Source organism: Nylanderia fulva, unplaced genomic scaffold, assembly GCF_048542155.1.
Source record: "Nylanderia fulva isolate GAGA-0341 unplaced genomic scaffold, ASM4854215v1 Scaffold321, whole genome shotgun sequence".
Lineage (NCBI taxonomy): Eukaryota > Metazoa > Arthropoda > Insecta > Hymenoptera > Formicidae > Nylanderia > Nylanderia fulva.
In genome coordinates, this window is record NW_028190392.1 from 70172 (window position 1) to 90000 (window position 19829).

Consider the following 19829-nt stretch of genomic DNA (forward strand, 5'->3'; position numbering starts at 1 on the left):
ATAAATTCCTTTTTAAAAAAATGCGACGCATTACTTTCCGGACAAACCCTGTATAAGCGCAAACACAGTAATTAAAGCGCATATATTTTTTGGTAAATTATTGCATATGTAACGTTATATCAAAAAGAAAAGCGGACTTTTCCGGTCCTTTTTTTGGGTGGAGAGTCGTTTTTAATGCAATTAAATGAGTAAATGTTACAAAATAATATAAAAATAAAATTACTTATTAGTTATAAATGTAAATTCGGACTGAGTCCTCTTATATATCTGAATAGTGTAAAAATGTTTAAATGCTGAATTAAAAATATAACATGTATTTTCAAGCTGTATTACATCCCTATACATATACGAAATGTATAACTTACAAATCGATCAAACAATCACAAACATCTAATAGTATAAATTACATTATTAAAATATGGAATATACACATTTTTATCAAATTATACTGAATTATAAAAAAGACTATACAATTATTTTATATAATATTTTTGAATATTTTATTACATAAAGAATACTGTATACAATATCAGAAAAATTCTTAAATTGCAAAATAATATAATCTGTATGGCTGTATAATTATTTAATTATGTTGTGAATAAATATTTATTAAAGTATTATTTTTTTTAAGTATTATATAAGTATTTTATAAGTTTTTAGAATTTTTTATATAAAAATTTTTAATAGTTTGTGTTTACTATAGTATTTATAAGTAAAAAAAGTTGTTATATGTAAATATCTGAAATCTAGAGATTTGCATAAATTAAAATTGTAATACTATAAACATAAATTATTATATAAATAAATCGCTAAGTCAAAATATTTTAGCATTTAAATTTTATAGCTTCATACCACTATGAAAGAGCAGACTAAAGCTATTCGTTAATTAATATATATATATATTTTTTAATGTCTTAATATTTTATTCCAAGCTGTCACATTTTGTAATATTTGAAACAATTAGAATCAATTAAAAAGCAACAATTAGAAACAATTAACTGAATAAGAGCATATATGTTCAGCGACATATCGAGATCTCTATATCAAGTTCACTAATAAATAAATCTGATAACGTTTAAGTATTTGTATCTTTTATTAAATAAAAAAAGAACCACGCCTCAAAATTATTAATTTAGATTTTAATATTGACGGTTTACTTTTGCTTAAAAGTAACTATTTTGTAAAATAGTTTTATTAGTGGAAAAGGAAGAACTAGTGTTGTTAATTTCTGCTCTAAAAAATTTATTATTATATATATATATTTTTTTTTAACATTATATAAGAAATTTAATATAAAAATTTATACAATAAAAAATGTAAAGAATTTATAATTAATCTTTAGCTATACCTGACAGGGACTAAAAGTGCTACCCTGTACACTTTTTAAACTGATAACATTTTTTCACAAAGAGGCGGTTCCGGATAAGATAAAATTCTTCTCCGTTTTCCAAGTTTAAATAAAAATATAAAAATATAAAAATGTGCAGCACTTGCAGATCGCAATAAAATTTTTTTCATATGTAAAACTACTTTTTCAAATTATTAAAATATTCTTCATGCACTTGTATACATTTAACATTTGTATTTAATTTTATAAAAACATAAATTATCACTTTTCCATACCATTTTGAATTTATGTCATCTAAAAGTTTTTGAAAAATACTTTATTATCATTTTCTATATGTTTATATTTTATGTCAAAAGTCACAAGTTTTACTATTTCTAAATAAAAGCAATTTTTGCCAAATTATATATATACTAAATAAACAAACTGTGTGAGAATAAAACCAAAATAGGATACTATTTTGAATATAAATCGTGACTTTTCGATGAACTATCGCGATACATCAAACCAACAACAATTGTTATAATTTTATATTACGAGTTTTTTTGAAAAATTAAAATATTCTATAATTGATAATTATATAATAATTAATATATTTCTAATTTCCGCTCATATATTATGTTATACATAGAAGGTCTCAAAATTTTTAACAAAGTTTACTTTATCAAATCTCTCTGATAACACACACACACAATAGAATTTTTATTAAATTTAAATAAAATATTTATCTCAATACTCCTTTATAATAATAATCATTTATTTGAAATAAATAATATTGATTTGATGTAAAAAATATTTATTGTTTGATGTAAGAAAATTTTTTTTAAAACAGAAAAATAAATATTTATTTGTATCAAATGAATGATTTATATAGCAGTATATAGAAATAAAAAAAATATTTCCCAATGTTGTGTCCCCGCTTGGGAAAGGGGTTCAATAATTAATCTGCCACGTATTCACTAAATTCACAATCGGTTTATTTTCTGTCCTTCGTATAACTCAGCTGTGTGTGTGTGCCTTACGCTGTGCCGGAGAGAAAAAGAGCGGATCCGCCGATACGCGTGTATATATATCTAAAAACTCACCTTTAAAAAAAGGTAAAAAAAGGCGACCAGTTAAGGGCACGCCATTAACAAAAATTATCCATTGCAAACCCATGTAGAATCCTATCCTATTGCAAACCCATGTAGAATCCTATGAAAAATTAATCATTGCAAACCCATGAAGAAACCTAGGCAAAATTAACCATTGCAAACCCATGTAGAATGGTACCCATAGCAAACCTATGTAAAATCCTATGAAAAATTAACCATTGCAAACTCATGTAGAATCCTATGAAAAATTAACCATTGCAAACCCATGTAGAATTGTATTAAAAATTATCCATTGCAAACTTATGTAGAATCCTACATTGCAAACCCATGTACAATAGAATTGTATGAAAAATTATCGATTATAAACCCATGTACAATCGTAACAAAAGTAATGAAATAAAAAAAAATTTGCGCCAAGTGAAAGTAGAAACTTGTACCAGTGGAAAATTAAAGTTGCAGATATATATAGAGTCGTATAATGAATCAGTAAAAATTTAAATTTGCAAATGTAGAATCGTACCATAAAAAAACTTATCTTTTAAAAAAAAAGATAAACAAGATGCCAAGTCCATGCGCCATGTGAAAAAGAAATAAAAAAATTTTAGTTAAAAAAACTGAGAGCGCTGCTAAATAATATTCTAACAATATTAAAATTAAATTGTTACTTTTAAACTCATTACAGTTAAAATATGTTTTGTGTTTAAATTAATTAATGTTACTTTAAGGTGCATTGTAATTTTGAAACTTAGCTAACTTTTTTGAAATGGATAATTTTTAATACAATTCTACATGGGTTTGCAATGGTTAATTTTTCATAGGATTCTACATGAGTTTGCAATGGTTAATTTTTCATAGGATTCTACATAGGTTTGCAATGGGTACCATTCTACATGGGTTTGCAATGGTTAATTTTGCCTAGGATTCTTCATGGGTTTGCAATGATTAATTTTTCATAGGATTCTACATGGGTTTGCAATAGGATAGGATTCTACATGGGTTTGCAATGGATAATTTTTGTTAATGGCGTGCCCTTAACTGGTCGCCTTTTTTTACCTTTTTTTAAAGGTGAGTTTTTAGAGATTATTTTATACACACGAAATTTTCTCGCAATTCTTCGAATATGAGTATATATATAAGTCCGCGCGGCGCGATTTTTTTTCTCTCTCGAACCATTATTAATAGCTCGAGATTTTTAAAATACGTGTGTTTATTCATTGATTATTATACGATTCGTCACGCTAAAAATAGCTTACGATATTTAAAGAATTCAAGAAATGTATTTTTTTTATTAATCGTAAATTATTTTTATCGTACACACGTGACCAATTGAAGGAATGAGAACACTTCATTTCGATGGGTACAGAAGAATAACTCGAAGCGCTAACAGAGAAACTCTTTCGCATATGTAAAATCCTAGGTGCAATCTTAAAAATTTCTCTACTGATGAATTTATAATTAAAATGTATACTCTTTGTATAAAATAATTATTTTTCTAGGTTTCGAATTTGTTTCTGAATTATATTGTTATACGAAAAATTACCTTATTAACAGTTATATTATTATTTTTACAATTGCACGAGTATATATCGATAATAAAACAAAAAATTATTCTTATTATAACAAAAATCTATTTTTACAATTATTCTTATATACAAAAAAATTATTTTTTCAAACATTATTTTTTATAAAAAGTAAAATCTTTCATAAATCTTTTAATGCTAAACAAACTTTCTTCTTTATAACTTTCAGCTGCAATTTTTTTAATTTGCACAATTTTATTCAAAAAATCTAATCAAGTCATGTTTTAAAACGACACAATATCTGCAAAAATTTTGCAAATTTGAAAAGGCTCGGTATAAATAATTTTTAAAATATCTTAAATTCATTTAGATATATTTTAATAGTCATAATATTACTTTAAATTCTTCAAAAAGGCAATATTTTGCGTAAAGTTATTTAAATATATTTTTCGCCAAGTTTTGCAAAGTTCCTTTTTATATGATGTGTCCATCAAGTAAAATAACAATAAAATGTATACATAAAGAAACTTACCTTTGAGCATATTTTTTTTTCCAGAGAGTTTTATAATGGGATATCCACTGAAATTTCTTGCACGTGGAACTAAAATTCTCAACGTCGCTCAAACTAATGGTTTCGTTTTCCAGAATACTTAATATAATTTCGTTAGATAAATTTTGTATCGTAATCATTATATAATAATATAAAAATAACTTGCAGTTTTTATCTTAACAAATCGAATGATATTCTATGCACCAACTCCGCTTTGTAGAGAGCACGTGGCTTACTGCGTCGTAAACTGCCATAGACTGGGAATGACAAAATGTTTCATGGAAGGGAAATGGGGGAGAGAGACAAAGAAAAAAATACAATATATATATTTCTTTTATCTTTCACTCGAGTTTCAGTTTCCACTATGATCTTTCTTGGACTTGACCCGGAGGTTTTTTATTTATTCTCAAAATTATCTTCTTTTCAATGTGTTTTTGATAAGTGCATAACCATAATAATTGTATACTAAAAATCATATTTTTTTCTGTTCTTGTTCCATTGGCGAGATCTGACAAAGGGACACATATTCTAAAGGTAAAAGATAAAGGTTGCAATAAAAGTGAAACTATGACGAATAGTATACAATAGTTACTTTGTATTGGCTAAAATTCTTTTCTTTGTTCCCCCATCTCCTTCCTCGAAGCATTTTGATCATTTCCAGTCTATGGCTGTTCACGATGCAGTAAACCACGTGTTTTCTACAAAGCGGAGTTGGTGCATAGAATATCATTCGATTTGTTAAGATAAAAGCTGCAAGTTATTTTTATATTATTATATAATGATCACGATACAGAATTTATCTAACGAAATTATATTAAGTATTCTGGAAAACGAAACTATTAGCTTGAGGGACGTTGAGAATTTTAGTTCCACGTGCAAGAGATTTGAGTGGATGTCCCATTATGAAACTCTCTGGAAGAAAAAATATGCTCAGAGGTAAATTTCTTTATGTATGAACTTTTTTGTTATTTTACTTGATGGACACATCATATATAAAAAGGAACTTTGCAAAACTTGGCAATAAATATATTTAAATAACTTTACGCAAAATATTGCCTTTTTGAAAAATTTAAAATAATATTCTGACATTTAAAATATATCTAAATAAATTTATAAGATATTTTAAAATTTATTTATACTTAGATTTTTCAAATTTGCAAAATTTTTGCAGATATTGTGTCGTTTTAAAACATGACTTGATTAGACTTTCTGAATAAAATTGTGCAAATTAACAAAATTGCAGCTGAAAGTTATAAAGAAGAAAGTTTGTTTAGCATTAAAAGATTTATGAAAGATTTTACTTTTTATAAAAAATAATGTTTGAAGAAATAATTTTTTTGTATATAAGAATAATTGTAAGAATAGATTTTTGTTATAATAAGAATAAATTTTTGTTTTATTATCGATATATACTCGTGCAATTGTAAGAATAATAATATAATATAACTGTTAATAAGGTAATTTTTTGTATAACAATATAATTTAGAAACAATTTTGAAACCTAGAAAAATAATTATTTTATACAAAAAGTATACATTTTAATTATAAATTCATCAGTAGAGAAATTTCTAAGATGGCACCTAAGATTTCACACATGCGAAAAAGTTTTCCGGTTAGCGCTTCAAGTTATTCTTCTGTACCCATCAAAATGAAGTGTTCTCATTCTTTCGATTTGTCACGTGTGTACGATAAAAGTAACTTACGATTAATAAAAAAATACATTTCTTGAATTCTTTAAATATCGTAAGTTATTTTTAGCGTGACGAATCGTACAATAATCAATGAATAAACACACGTATTTTAAAAGTCTCGAGCTATCAATAATGGTTCGACAGAGAAAAAAAATCGCGCCGCGCCGGCTTACATATACCCATATTCGAAAAATTGCGAGAAAGTTTCGTGTGTATGAAATTAGCCCTTTATTTTTTAATTTTTAATGTTTGTATAGTTGTTCCAGATTGTTCTATGTTTGTTCTACATTGTTCCAGAGTTATAAATGTAAAACCCCAAAAACAACAGAACAAACGCAAAAGAACGGTTTTTTATAGCGGCCCCTCATTTTTTGAAAAATCCAATTTTTGTTGTTGTTCTGGAATATGTTCTAGTTGTTCTAAACATTGTTATAAAATACGAATTCTCTGAGGGATGTATTTACAAAAATATAGCAAAAAATGTTCCTTTTTATAGTGGCCCCACATTTTTTGGTATTCCATTAATAACTGCTAGATTAGTTACGCTACCAGAATACTTTCTCCTAAAAATAAAGAAACACTCAATTAGGAATGAATAATCTGTATGCTAAAGCAGATTTGAGAATGTAAGAATTAATTATTAAGAGGGCGAATTTCAAATGTAATTACTTAATTACTTCGAAATATATATTACAGCTCATTAATCGACTTTATAATAGTTCTGGAGAGAACTCACTGACACTTTAATACAATATTAACAACAATTAGTATGTAAATTACCGATAAGCTAACATTTGTAATGTATATATAAATATAAAATTTATATATATAATATAATCATATATAAATATTAATATTTATATATAATATAATAATATATATATATATATATATATATATATATATCTGTGTACATATTTCATCGCGCTATGATGCAGTAATAAAATAAAAAACAAATTCTCTTATTATTTAACATTTTATTACAACATCGCCATTAATCATAAAATATCAGTTTGTCGGAATAAAACAATGTATAAAACAAATCAAAAATATATAGTATGCGTAAATATGTATGTATTTTAAAATAATATTTTGCGTTTTTTACATTTTAAAATTCACGGAATCGAAAAATCATTAATAATTATTAGTTTTTTCAATTTGATTTGAATATATAATATGAGATGATTAATTAATTTTCTTAGTATGATTTTTGAAAATTTTATTAAGTGTTTTGTGTTTTAAATTTTAGATGGCCTACTGCACAGCTATTTTGTAAAGACAAAATGGGCATTGAATTTAATGACTTAAATATTAAACATTTTAAAGAGGGAATGAAATGTACGGATGACTTGTGGCTTTATGTGTCTCGTATGTCTCAGATGTATTATTACCGTAATATACATGAAAACGATATTATAGTAAAATCTCTCGATCTGCATGTAAAAGAGCACTCTTTAAAATTGTTGATTTTATATGATGAACTTACTAGAAACATATATCAACAAAATCACCGGTATGTGCGTGACTAAATGTATTTGAAAATATAAAAAATTATTATTATGTGTAATTGATTATTCTGTAATAATTTTACATATTGTACATTTTTTCAGCCAATGTAATTTAACAGAAAGATACTACAGCATAAGAATATTTAAATGTCTGTATCAATACATATTTTATCCTTTACATTTGAGACAAATTGTATTAAAACCCAATCATAAGCAACGTTTGGAGGATTTAATTGTCGCAATATTACAATATTGTCATCCCAATAAGGGTATTACTGTGTTGTATATAGATAAATTCATAGACAATATTGTGCAAGAAGTATTAAAGTTGTTAAAAGATGAATATTGTCGGCATCCAATATTGTCCATATCATCTGAACAATTATCGATTTGGAGAACAAATCGTATTAATAAGAATTTTTGGTGCGAAAAAGATGCAAAATCAATAAAATATGTACTCGACAAAATTATCATAAGTTTTGACTCTTATAAATCATGGATGGAACCGAATCATATTTATATGTCGCAGGTATGTTAAGTTTTTTATGTATGTTTTTTATTATCTATCATGAATTATATAATAATTTTTCAATTTATCATAAATATAATATTAATTCTCTATTATAATTATTTTTATTATATTTTTACACTTATTATTCTTCGACAGACTAAAGAAGACACATTATATTATAAACAAACGTTGTGGTTGGCAATATATATCTGCGTTGCAAACAGATTGGGTTTACATGTTGAAACAACAAAAAACGATATAGACGATATAGACGGTGATTATATTTCAAATACACTTTTGGTTTGGCAATCCAGGTAAATATATAACTGTAGACAATATATATATATATATATATATTTATTTATTTATTTATTAAATATGTCACAAACAACCACAACGTACAGATATTTACAGCATAGGAAACAACCAATATAAATAAACGTTTATTATTACAGACTTTAAACAACCAATATATATATATATATATATATATATATATATATATATATAACAATAAGTGTTTGTAACAAACCTTAGCGTCATTTCGAACAACATAATTTTCGACCATTTATTTATTTCTGATTGTAATCTAATTTTCATATAATAGCGGCTGAAGAGACAACAGTAAATGTTGAAACGTTCCGTATTTGAAGATTGTAATTTTCTTAAATAATTAAAGTTATTTATATTTTATAGCTATTACACACTCATCAAAAAGCGTATATATAACTCGCTGTATTATTTTTTATTTATAATATACGAGTTAAACTCGTATATTTAATAATATTAACGATATTTTTTAAATATTATTATATTGTGATTGTTTGTGACACAATTAAAAATATGTTTCTCCATGGTTCCCCTCTCAAATATTTTATTTGTTGCATTATAATATAAGTCAATGTTTAAAAAGTATTACAAAAAAATCTTCGTTTTTGCATAAACTTAAAACTTATAAATATCTTTAAAAGATATAATTATTTTTGTTACGTATCTTAAATTTCACAATTAAACTACTCCAAAGAATAAATAACAAAATAGAATAGAAATATAATATTTAATTATACATAGTAATATAGCGTTTTTCTAAAACAACAATTGTATCCTATATATTTAAGCTTATATATGTTTCGTGGATAATTTTTTTCATTGATATGTTTATTTCAATACATACTTTTATGTGCAAAATGAATTATATAATTGGAAAGTCGAAAAAAATTGAACAATCTTATTTATAAAATTTTAATTAATTTCTTCTTTTACGAAACTGCATCAGTAATTAATTACTTTAATTCATGTTAAAACTAAGATTTGATTTGATATGCAGCGTGTTCCAATATAGTCTTGCACTAATCAAATGTCTCGAAAATAAATTATTTTATACAAATATCGAGACAAAAGTTATAGAATTTAATAAAGTTTATTTATTAACTTTATAAATTTTCTCTTATTTTTAATATAAAAGTTATATTTTTTATAAGTTTTAAAAATTTCATAAATTTAACTTATGCAATTGGAAATAAGATTATTTTGTACGTTTAACAATTATTATGAACAGAATTTTACTTGAAAAAAGAGAAACTATTGGACATAACCATGGCTGAAAAAGAAATTATTTTGAAAAAGACTGATCTAATTTTGGAAGTATTAAAGGAAACATTAGATTGAAAAAAATTGATTTCTAAAGTAGAAGGACACTTTCGATAAATGTCTTGTTAACAAATGATATACATATAATTTAATATATTGTACTATAATACATTGAATAAATAAAATAATAATAATAATAAGTTTTCTCATTTGCTATAAGAAAGAATTAGTTCAAAAAAGACTAAAAAATTTATCATTGAATAAATATTATTTTTAAACATCTACATTACTCTGATGTACATGAACATGTTATTTCTTTATTGTTTATACAGAAATTGTACAGAAAATACAGAATGTTTCACGTTTGAATGGACAGATAATACAGATAATGCAAAGATTTCTAACATAAGAAAATGCCAACGAGTGTCGCCTCAAGTTAGAGACAGAAATGCACGTATGGTAAGTAGTTATTTATATAAAATATTGGTAGTGTTAGACTTTCATTTTATAGTGGTTATAACTGCGACGTTTAATATAAAAGACATAATCAACGATGTTTCCTCTGTAAAATACTTTAAAAACATTGAAATCAATAGCTTAATTCTAATAAATTAAAAAAGCATATAATACATAACATTAGTTTTAGATTATAAAGTTTTGAAAATATATCTAAATATTTTTTTTCTTACACACATTTATAATTTGAATTTAATCATTATACCATATATGATATCATAAGTGATTTTGATTAAAAAAACAATTTTTTTAAGTCTATGTCGTCAAGATCGATTTCAACCATTGAGAATATAAAGTATTTGTGGATATTTGGCCCCTTTTCCTTTTCCTATTTAAAGTATGATTTAGGATCAGAACATATGATTGATTATAATGAGGTAAGACAATTAAATTCACACATTGCACATTATAAATTAAAGATATGTAACAAAGTAACATATATTATAATTATACGTGTAAAAATGTAATTATAATTATTTTTAATTCAAATTATTACAATAATATAAATTACATAATATATATAAAAGCGTCAACTATACTAATTTTTCAGACAATATGTACACCAGATGAAACGTTTCGGAAAAAAAGATCGCCTAATCTAAAATATGCGATTGGATTGATAGTTACACATAAGCATAAATTGAAAGATAATACACAAAAAGATGTTGCTGGAGTCATTATTGGGTGGCACAACGAATGCCACATTGAACGCTTTGTACATAAGGAAACATATTGTATTCTGAATGATATTGAAAAGGAATGTATACCGAAAAATAACATTGATAATTGGAAATCGCAACCGCACTACGTTTTGTTAATCGAGAATGATCTGTGTTACGTTCCACAATGTATGTGTTATATGTAATACTTCATTATACTTTATATACTGTATATTTTGTGATATTTTTGTTTATATTGTTTATGTTACATGGCATAATACATTTGATACTATATTTTTTATTTTTACGTTTTTTTTAGGCGCTATAACATCGGTATGCAAAGAATGGATAAATAATTCAGAAACTGGAAAATATTTCTGTAAATTTGAAGATAATCATTATGTTCCAAATAACATGCTAGGACAGCATTATCCAGACGATGCTGCAGTCGTTCGCAGAATATTATTCAGTAGAAAGAAAAAATTATAAAATTAATACAATAAAAAAAGGCTTTTACACGAGCAAATATGGATGACAAAGTAAAATTACTGTATTTAAATATAAAATTTACAAAAAATTCGTGCAAGACGTTTCGTCACTTACTTGTGACTTCTCAATCGCAAAATTAAATATAATTACATATAATAACGGTCTATAAATTTCATCTTAAAGCTATAATTGTCTTGTTAGCATTATAAAATATACTAATATGTCCATGTTCTTTGTAATAATTTAAATGCTCAGAAATAATTAATGTTCGATCTATGTTAACAATAGCGTACAATTAAACTTTTATACGGAATTTATTAGATATAATTAATATTAGTTAAATTGCAAACACTTACATATTTTTATTATTTGCTTCGATTTCCATTATAATGTGTTATTCTTTATCGACTTCTAGGCTGATTGTATACGCAGTATGTCTCTCATGAGCTTTATATATATTATTTAGAAAAAGGTGAAATTTATTTATATTTCGTTTATTTTGTCTAAAATCGGGAAATATGTCTTGTCCAATAAAGCAATATCATTTATAAGATTCAAACTGTTTTTTTGTTGTTTAATGTGTATTGTTTCTGATATTAACCTTTTGTAATAATTGCTTTCACAATCTAAAATTCTAACGTCATTTTAATCCATATTATAATTCATGTTAATAATATGTCTAGAACGACGCTCAACGTTTATACGTATATATGAGCTTGATTATCACAAAACTTATGCAAATTTAAAATTAATATAAAATAAAAAAAAATAAAAAAATTTTAGTTAAAAAAACTGGGCGCGCTGCAATGAGTTTAAAAGTAACAATTTAATTTTAATATCATTAGAATATTATTTAGCAGCGCGCCCAGTTTTTTTAACTAAAATTTTTTTATTTCTTTTTATTTTATATTAATTTTAAATTTGCATAAGTTTTTAAATTTTAATTTTTTATAAAAATGTTTATTTATTCGCGCAATAATTGGACATTACTTTTTGTAGAGATATTAATTTTAGAACATAAATTTTTGTCAATTGATAGATTTTTTTACTTAAAAATACTTTTTTGTTTAACACTTTTTCACATGGCGCATGGACTTGGCATCTTGTTTATCTTTTTTTTTAAAAGATAAGTTTTTTTATGGTACAATTCTACATTTGCAAATTTAATTTTTTATTGATTCATTATACGACTCTATATATGTCTGCAACTTTAATTTTCCACTGGTACAAGTTTCTACTTTCACTTGGCGCAATTTTTTTTTTATTTCAATATTTTTGTTACGATTGTACATGGGTTTATAATCGATAATTTTTCTTACAATTCTATTGTACATGGGTTTGCAATGGATAATTTTTGTTAATGGCGTGCCCTTAACTGGTCGCCTTTTTTTACCTTTTTTTAAAGGTGAGTTTTTAGAGATTATATCATTCATTTTTGTATATGATAAGCATCTTTAAATAAATAAGCAAATTCAATTTTTCTGGCATTTTTTTATTACAGGTACATATATATCCAATAATTAATATACAAAATTAAATATTATTCATCACACAATTTGTATCAAAATAATATATTTTTTAAAATTTATTTTAAATTTATTTAATCATTTTTATCATTGTGATTGTAGTGGCAAGGATCTTATTGCTCAGTGTCATTGCAAGCATCTGGCCTGTATATACCATAATATATTGTGTAATACATTGGCTAAGTATGACAATATGGATTTTGATAGATTCCCATGGAATATTGGAATTTTGTCGGACTTGCAGTCATCCACCACATATGCAGCCTACAATTAAAGAACGCATTTATTCCATATTATTTGCTTCCGTTATTGGCATAGTGCACATTTTTATATATCTCAATGCTGTAGATAGCAAAACATTTTGAAAACATCTATCTTTCTATGTTATCTGCTTTTTTGAAAATATTGCAGCAAATTTATTATGGCAATATGCTTGTCCTCCTGCAGTTAAAGAGGCTTAGTATTTTAATATAATCTTTATTATTTGTATCATTTCCTTTTTCTTGAGAATTACAGCAATGCTTTTGTACTATATTGTCTTGCATCCCTCAAAAACACAACATACTTCAAACGCACCAGTTCAAGCAATGTAACTTTGATATTTATTTACTTTAAAAAATGAGAGATAAACTATACAATATGCAATTAACCTTATGACTTTTATAAATCTTATGATAAAATCTAACTCTCTCTTAATCTTTATTATGAAAAGAATTTCGGTATTATATGAAATAATTTCATTGTATAGTTTAACTTTCAAAAATTTTGCAAAATAAAATAACTCATACATTGTATTTCTACCATATATATAAAAAAAAGATAGGTAAATATAAATAAATAAATATATATTTATATTTATATATATATATATATATAAAATGTTGGATTTTTATTATATATATAATATATAATTTTATAAAAAATCTTTTTTATATGCTATTGAATTTTAATACATACAATTTTGATTATATGTATTTTAATTGATTATACTTATAAGTATTTTTATATTATCTTAAAAAGACTGCATAGAATTATTTGTGCGACACTCTTATATGTATGTATAATTAATAGGGACCAACTACACATTTTTTTTCCACTGATATAATTTTAAAAAATCTTTTTTATATGCTATTGAATTTTAATACATACAATTTTGATTATATGTATTTTAATTGATTATACTTATAAGTATTTTTATATTATCTTAAAAAGACTGCATAGAATTATTTGTGCGACACTCTTATATGTATGTATAATTAATAAGGACCAACTACACATTTTTTTTTCCACTGAATAAAAACAATCTCAATATTAAAATTAAATGATAAAAAAGATACTGTGATATTATATTGATGAGAAATGTACATTTATAATTATATTAAATACAAAAATAAACATGCTAACAATTACTATATATACATACTAGCTTTTCGGACCGCGCTTCGCGCGGTCCTCAAAGCCTTTCTATTCGGACCGCGCTTCGCGTGGTCCTCATATAGCCTATATTAAATCCGTTTTAACACAAAAAATTAATTCTTTTTTTGTATTACCGCGAACTACTTCCACATTTGTTGTCCGACTTTCACGAAATTTATATCAAAATAAATGTTTATATTTTTTTTGGATGACTACTATGTTATCTATTTCTTTCTCCCAGATATTTTATTTTACACCGCGTTTTGCATATATTTAAATATTTATTATATATTTTTATTTTTATTTTCTTGTTTATTTTAATTTCCACATAATTTCATATTTTTTAAATATAAAACATTATTTTAGTTAATATATACTTTAAATATTTTTTTTATTACTTAATTATTATATCCTTTTTTACATTTTACTCAATTTTTTTTATTTCTAATGTACCCACCGCTAACCCGCTATTATTAGCTCTCATACAATGTCATAATTCTTCAATTTACAAAATTTCCCTGTATATTACATTTTTTGTAAAACATTTTTCACTTTCTTCAATTAAATGTCCTTGATTGCTACATTCATCAATTTTAATTTTTACACTTTCTCTTTTTGTTGCTCTAGAAAATGCCACATAAAGTTGACCATGAGCAAATACAGGATGTGGCAAATAAATTCCAATTTTTTCTAAACTTTGTCCTTGTGATTTATTTATTGTCATAGCAAATGACACTCGAATAGGAAACTGTCTTCGTTTAAACTTAAATGGCAGTTCCAAATCATTTGTAATTAAATCTATCCTCGGAATCATAACAATTTGTCCTCGAGCAGGACCTGTTATAACTTCTACATAAATTATATTATTTTTCAAATTAGTTATAATAAATCTTGTACCATTACAAAGTCCTTTTTTAGTATTTAAATTTCTTAATAAGATTACTGTAGCACCAACTTTTATTTTAAGCCGATGAACTGGCATTCCAGAAGGTGTCAGTGAGTTTAGAAACTCAGTTGGAAAATTTAATTGCTCCTGTGGATCATCACTTACAATACAGTCAATAGAGAGATACTCCTTTTCTTCTCCTTCCATTAGACAAAGAATTTCATCATTAATTTTGAAAGTATCCTCATTTTTAGGACAAAGAATCGCTCGATCTTGATTTTCTCTAATCCTTTTTATGGTAATTCTATCACCAAAAATCTCATTAATAAGAGATTCTTTTGATATAAAATCTTGTGGAATTTCAATCGTGTCTAGATTTAATCCATCTGTATTTGATAATTTACCATCTCCGAGTTGCATTAACCAATTTGCAAATTCTTTTTCTTCCGCAGTTCTCATATTTTGCTGTAATTTAACCTTAATTACATTCCTCCATATAGGGTTGTATTTTACAGTCGATTCAATTATCGCTGTTTTGTGTAAATGAGGTACTACTGGAAGATTTTGTCTGAAATCTCCTGCAAATAAAAATACTTTTCCTCCAAATGGTTGATCATTCTTCATTAAATCCTTTAAAAGTTTATCAACTGCTGTTAAGGCATGTCCAACAGTCATGCTCACTTCATCCCATATGATTAATTTTGCATTGATCAATTCTCGTGCAGCTTGAGAATTTCCTCTAATATTTGATTTAGCTGCATCATCAATTGGAATTGTAAGCTTAAACAGAGAATGATAAGTTCTTCCTCCTTTCAAAAGTGTGGCTGCAATTCCAGTTGAAGCACATGGAAGAATTATTTCATTTCTTCCTCGAATAACACTTAGAAATGTGTTAAATAAATAGGTTTTACCACTTCCTGCAAACCCGTCAATAAAAAACAAACGTTTAGGTTCATTTTCATTTTCAATTGCTCGCATTACTATATCATACACGTATTTTTGTTCATCATTTAGTGTAGATAATAAATAATCACCACGTATTTTTTCTTTATCTACATTATACTCTGTTTCGTAAATATTTATTTCAGTTGGATTTGGTAATTGGAATTTCTCACAACTACTTCCATTATTTATCAGAATTTGTTGTATATGGTTTAACGCCATATTTTCGGGATTTACAACATTATTATTTACAAAGTCCTCAATCATAAAATTTTTGTATTTATTCCAAATTGTTGGTACATCTATTGGATTTCCAAAGATGCAAATGTAAGCAAATAATTCTCGAAGTTGTGCAGGCATATTCGATTCTGTTGCTTCCTCCATCGTTTTTCCCCAAAAATCATCAGTCTCTACTAAATTTTTTGCAATTGCTGCATCCTTAAACGTATTATAAATAATTCCATTTACATTTCTCAAATCTTCAAAACATTTTGCTCCAGTTACATGTAGTAGAAGAAGACGGAGATAAAATCTTTCAATATCTTTTATGCTTACTGTATATAGTCTTGAAATTATTTTTTCACCACCTTTTTTACGTGGCTTCCACTTAGTTTCTTTTTTATTATAAACATAATGATAAGGAATATCTGTATAAAGATAATTTGCTGCATTTTCATCATATTAATTTAATTTGAACCATGCAGTCAGCGTAGTATCTCGATTTAGCTCTCTTTGAGCAGCTTGTTCTTCATTTCCTGCTCGAAAATAAACCATTTGGCGATCAGGCAAATGAACTGCCAATCTTATTACTGTATGAGATTTCATGAACAGATCATATCCATTAAGTCTCCACATTGCTTCTGGAGCACTAACATATCTTGCATCCATGAATGAGTTAACCTCATCTATTCTAATGAATCTTGTACCATCTCGTGCTTGCACTTCAATTGCAGCACAATCAAATCCTTTATGAATATATTTATATAGATATTTTACGCTCTTCACTGATGAACATATTTCTAAATTAATATGTCGATTATATTTCATGATTAAATATGGTGAATACGGCACCACCCATCGATTATCCACTTCTTTATTTCTAACAATGTATTTTATTCCAATATCCCTACGTTGATAGATGGGATATCCATTTACATTAGCATTAGTTTTATCATTAAATTCTTTTGGAAATCCTTTTGAACATTTTCCATCGTCCCCAGTGCAAGGATATCTCCTCGAAGGATCTCCACATGGACCGTGAATCATGTGTTTCAAAACTTTTTCATTAAGTTCTGAATATTTTTCTTCATTAGGAATTTCAGCCCATACCATCATATCAATGACTTCTTGAAGTCGGGGCTTATCTTCATCGCTCAACATTGCAAGTAAATGCAAATGTGGAAGTCCTCTTTTTTGAAATTCAATCACACCTGCATAAGCTATAATATTTCCAAAAATTTTATTTTGAATTAAATCCTTTAAAATCTCTTTGACATCCAAATTAAATGTTTTAGCGACTAAATCAGGTCGAAACTCTATTTGACATCCATCAAGATTATCCTTAATTTCAGGACATTGAGGATTGCAAGTCATGGTTAGAAAAATGTCTGGTTTACCATACTTTCTTACCAAAGACATCGCATCTTGGTATCTTTCTTGCATGTTCCTTGGACTGCCCATAAATGAAGATGGTAATATTACAGGTACACCAACTGTAATTCCCTCATTTTGTGCTCGATTATCAAGGTGATCCATTAATCCTGAATAAAGTTCTGCTCTTAATTGAGGTTGATTTAATTTAATATAATTAAGTCTATTGGCTTCAGTTTTCATATAGGCATCAAGTATAAATTGACATCTCAATTTGCCTGCTCTTTTAAATTGGCTAAATTCGGCTCTTGGTGCCAGCAGATGAGCATAATAATCCATTTGAGTTACTTTAAATCCTGAATATTTAGAATTATAAGATTTCATTTCTGAATGCCATCCATCGTTACCATATGGATATAACAAAGGATAACACATTGGGTCACACCTTTTGTCCAGAATTGATATTTGTTGAACATCGTTTGAATTTTTATTATAAATCCGAATGTCTCTTTCAAATGGAGGCTCACCATCTACATTCTGAAAGACCACAGCTATTTCATTAGCTTGTGGAGCATTATATTTTCTTTGATCATGTTGAGGATCGTTTCGAAAGGACAACATTAAATTTATATTTTTATTGCCTATTGGATTAAGGTCTTGTTCAACTTGACGCATCATCTTGAAAGTCTTTGCAAATTCATTGCATTGAACCATAAAACTTGACAAATTTTTCATTATTTCAAAATCACACTCTTGATTAGCTTTCTTATTCATTCTATGATTTACAGCTTCTTCTGTATCTAAAAAGTAAAGCTGCGCAAAGCGCGGAGCTTGCCCATCCGCTGGGCGCATTGCTGTCGAAGTCAAATGATGATATTGCCCATGAATCTTCAAGCAATAAGGAGCATTGTTCACAACATCCAATGGATTTCTATTGCCCGGGGCACCCATAGAAGCCATAGCTAAAGCGCTATTATATGAACGAATATTATTTAGGAAATTTTTCGATGCATAATCATTTCCCATGTATAATTTTTTAATAAAATCAGGACAATTTATTGACTTTAATGTAAGCTTACCCTTTTGACAACAATATGTAAATTTCCCATCTTTAGGTTTTTCACATTCAAAATTTAACGATTTGCAAAATTGGCATTCTATATTCATTTGGCCAAGTGTATGAACTGACACATTTATTTCATTGTCCTTGGCAATTAGCGCAATATGATGATTTAATTGTCTAGCTTGTTGCCTTCCCTGAGCATGTCTCTGAGCATCAGCTTCAAGTCGTTGAGACCTTGTGTCATTATTTTCATGAACCCTCTGCTGAGCATGTCTTTGGGCATCAGCTTCGAGTCGTTGAGACCTTGCGTCATTATTTTCATGAACCCTCTGCTGAGCATGTCTTTGGGCATCAACTTCGAGTCGTTGAGACCTTGTGTCATTATTTTCATGAACCCTCTGCTGAGCATGTCTTTGGGCATCAGCTTCGAGTCGTTGAGATCTTTCCTCCGAACTCTCAATTTTTCGTAATTGTCGTAAGCGCTTGCTTTTGCGACTGATTTTATATAAATTTCCGCCTTTTCTCTTTTGAGGCATACTTATCTGCGTCGTACCGTATACGGCGTATACGTAGGTATATTATAAATATATTGCCGTAATAATTATATTTATATTATCTATCTATATCTGTCTGTATGACCAAAAATTATTTATTCATTAATTCATCGATTTTCTTGATGAAATTTTTCTTTTTCGTGCTTATTCTGTTTTATATTAATTCTTTGTATAAGTACACAGCAATATATTTATATAGGCACACCGCAGCCTTTTTTTACAGGCGCACAGCAGCCTTTTTTATAGGCGCACAGCAGCCTTTTTTACAGGCGCACCGCAGCCTTTTTTTACAGGCGCACAGCAGCCTTTTTTTACAGGCGCACAGCAGCCTTTTTTACAGGCGCACAGCAGCCTTTTCTTTACAGGCGCACAGCAGCCT

The 19829-nt window shown here is 26.7% G+C and overlaps 2 protein-coding genes across 3 annotated transcripts in view; one reads left to right on the forward strand and one right to left on the reverse strand.

Moving 5' to 3' along the window:
- LOC114931125 (F-box only protein 21-like) overlaps window positions 1-12001 on the forward strand; it is a 44994-nt gene extending 32993 nt beyond the window's left edge. Inside the window, exons 2-8 of one of the 2 annotated variants that reach the window (XM_085484887.1) lie at window positions 7450-7713; window positions 7811-8237; window positions 8376-8533; window positions 10142-10268; window positions 10580-10702; window positions 10876-11173; window positions 11304-12001. In XM_085484887.1, the coding sequence (XP_085341013.1) occupies window positions 7484-7713; window positions 7811-8237; window positions 8376-8533; window positions 10142-10268; window positions 10580-10702; window positions 10876-11173; window positions 11304-11473 (1533 nt within the window). In that variant the 5' untranslated portion in view covers window positions 7450-7483 and the 3' untranslated portion in view covers window positions 11474-12001. The remainder of the gene's footprint in view (window positions 1-7449; window positions 7714-7810; window positions 8238-8375; window positions 8534-10141; window positions 10269-10579; window positions 10703-10875; window positions 11174-11303) is intronic. The other variant, XM_085484888.1, reaches the window with a different exon arrangement.
- A 3593-nt stretch (window positions 12002-15594) lies between these two features.
- LOC114928850 (uncharacterized) lies at window positions 15595-19432 on the reverse strand. Its single transcript, XM_085484895.1, has 5 exons — window positions 17788-19432; window positions 17054-17682; window positions 16544-16681; window positions 15706-16081; window positions 15595-15605 (listed from the first exon to the last, which is right to left on the reverse strand). The coding sequence occupies exons 1-5, from the start codon at window positions 19430-19432 to the stop codon at window positions 15595-15597; spliced, it is 2799 nt and encodes a 932-aa protein (XP_085341021.1).
- Window positions 19433-19829: the final 397 nt, after the last annotated feature.

Excerpts from the sequence above, each read along its gene's own strand:
- LOC114928850 (XM_085484895.1), bottom strand. The coding sequence starts at position 19,432 with ATGCCTCAAAAGAGAAAAGGCGGAAATTTATATAAAATCAGTCGCAAA. Across the intron at positions 17,683-17,787 it reads TAAGGATAATCTTGATGGAT|CTTATGCAGGTGTGATTGAA; the intron begins GTCAAATAGAGT and ends GAAATATTATAG. Across the intron at positions 16,682-17,053 it reads TGTTCATGAAATCTCATACA|GATGCAGCAATTGCAAAAAA; the intron begins GTAATAAGATTG and ends AATACGTTTAAG.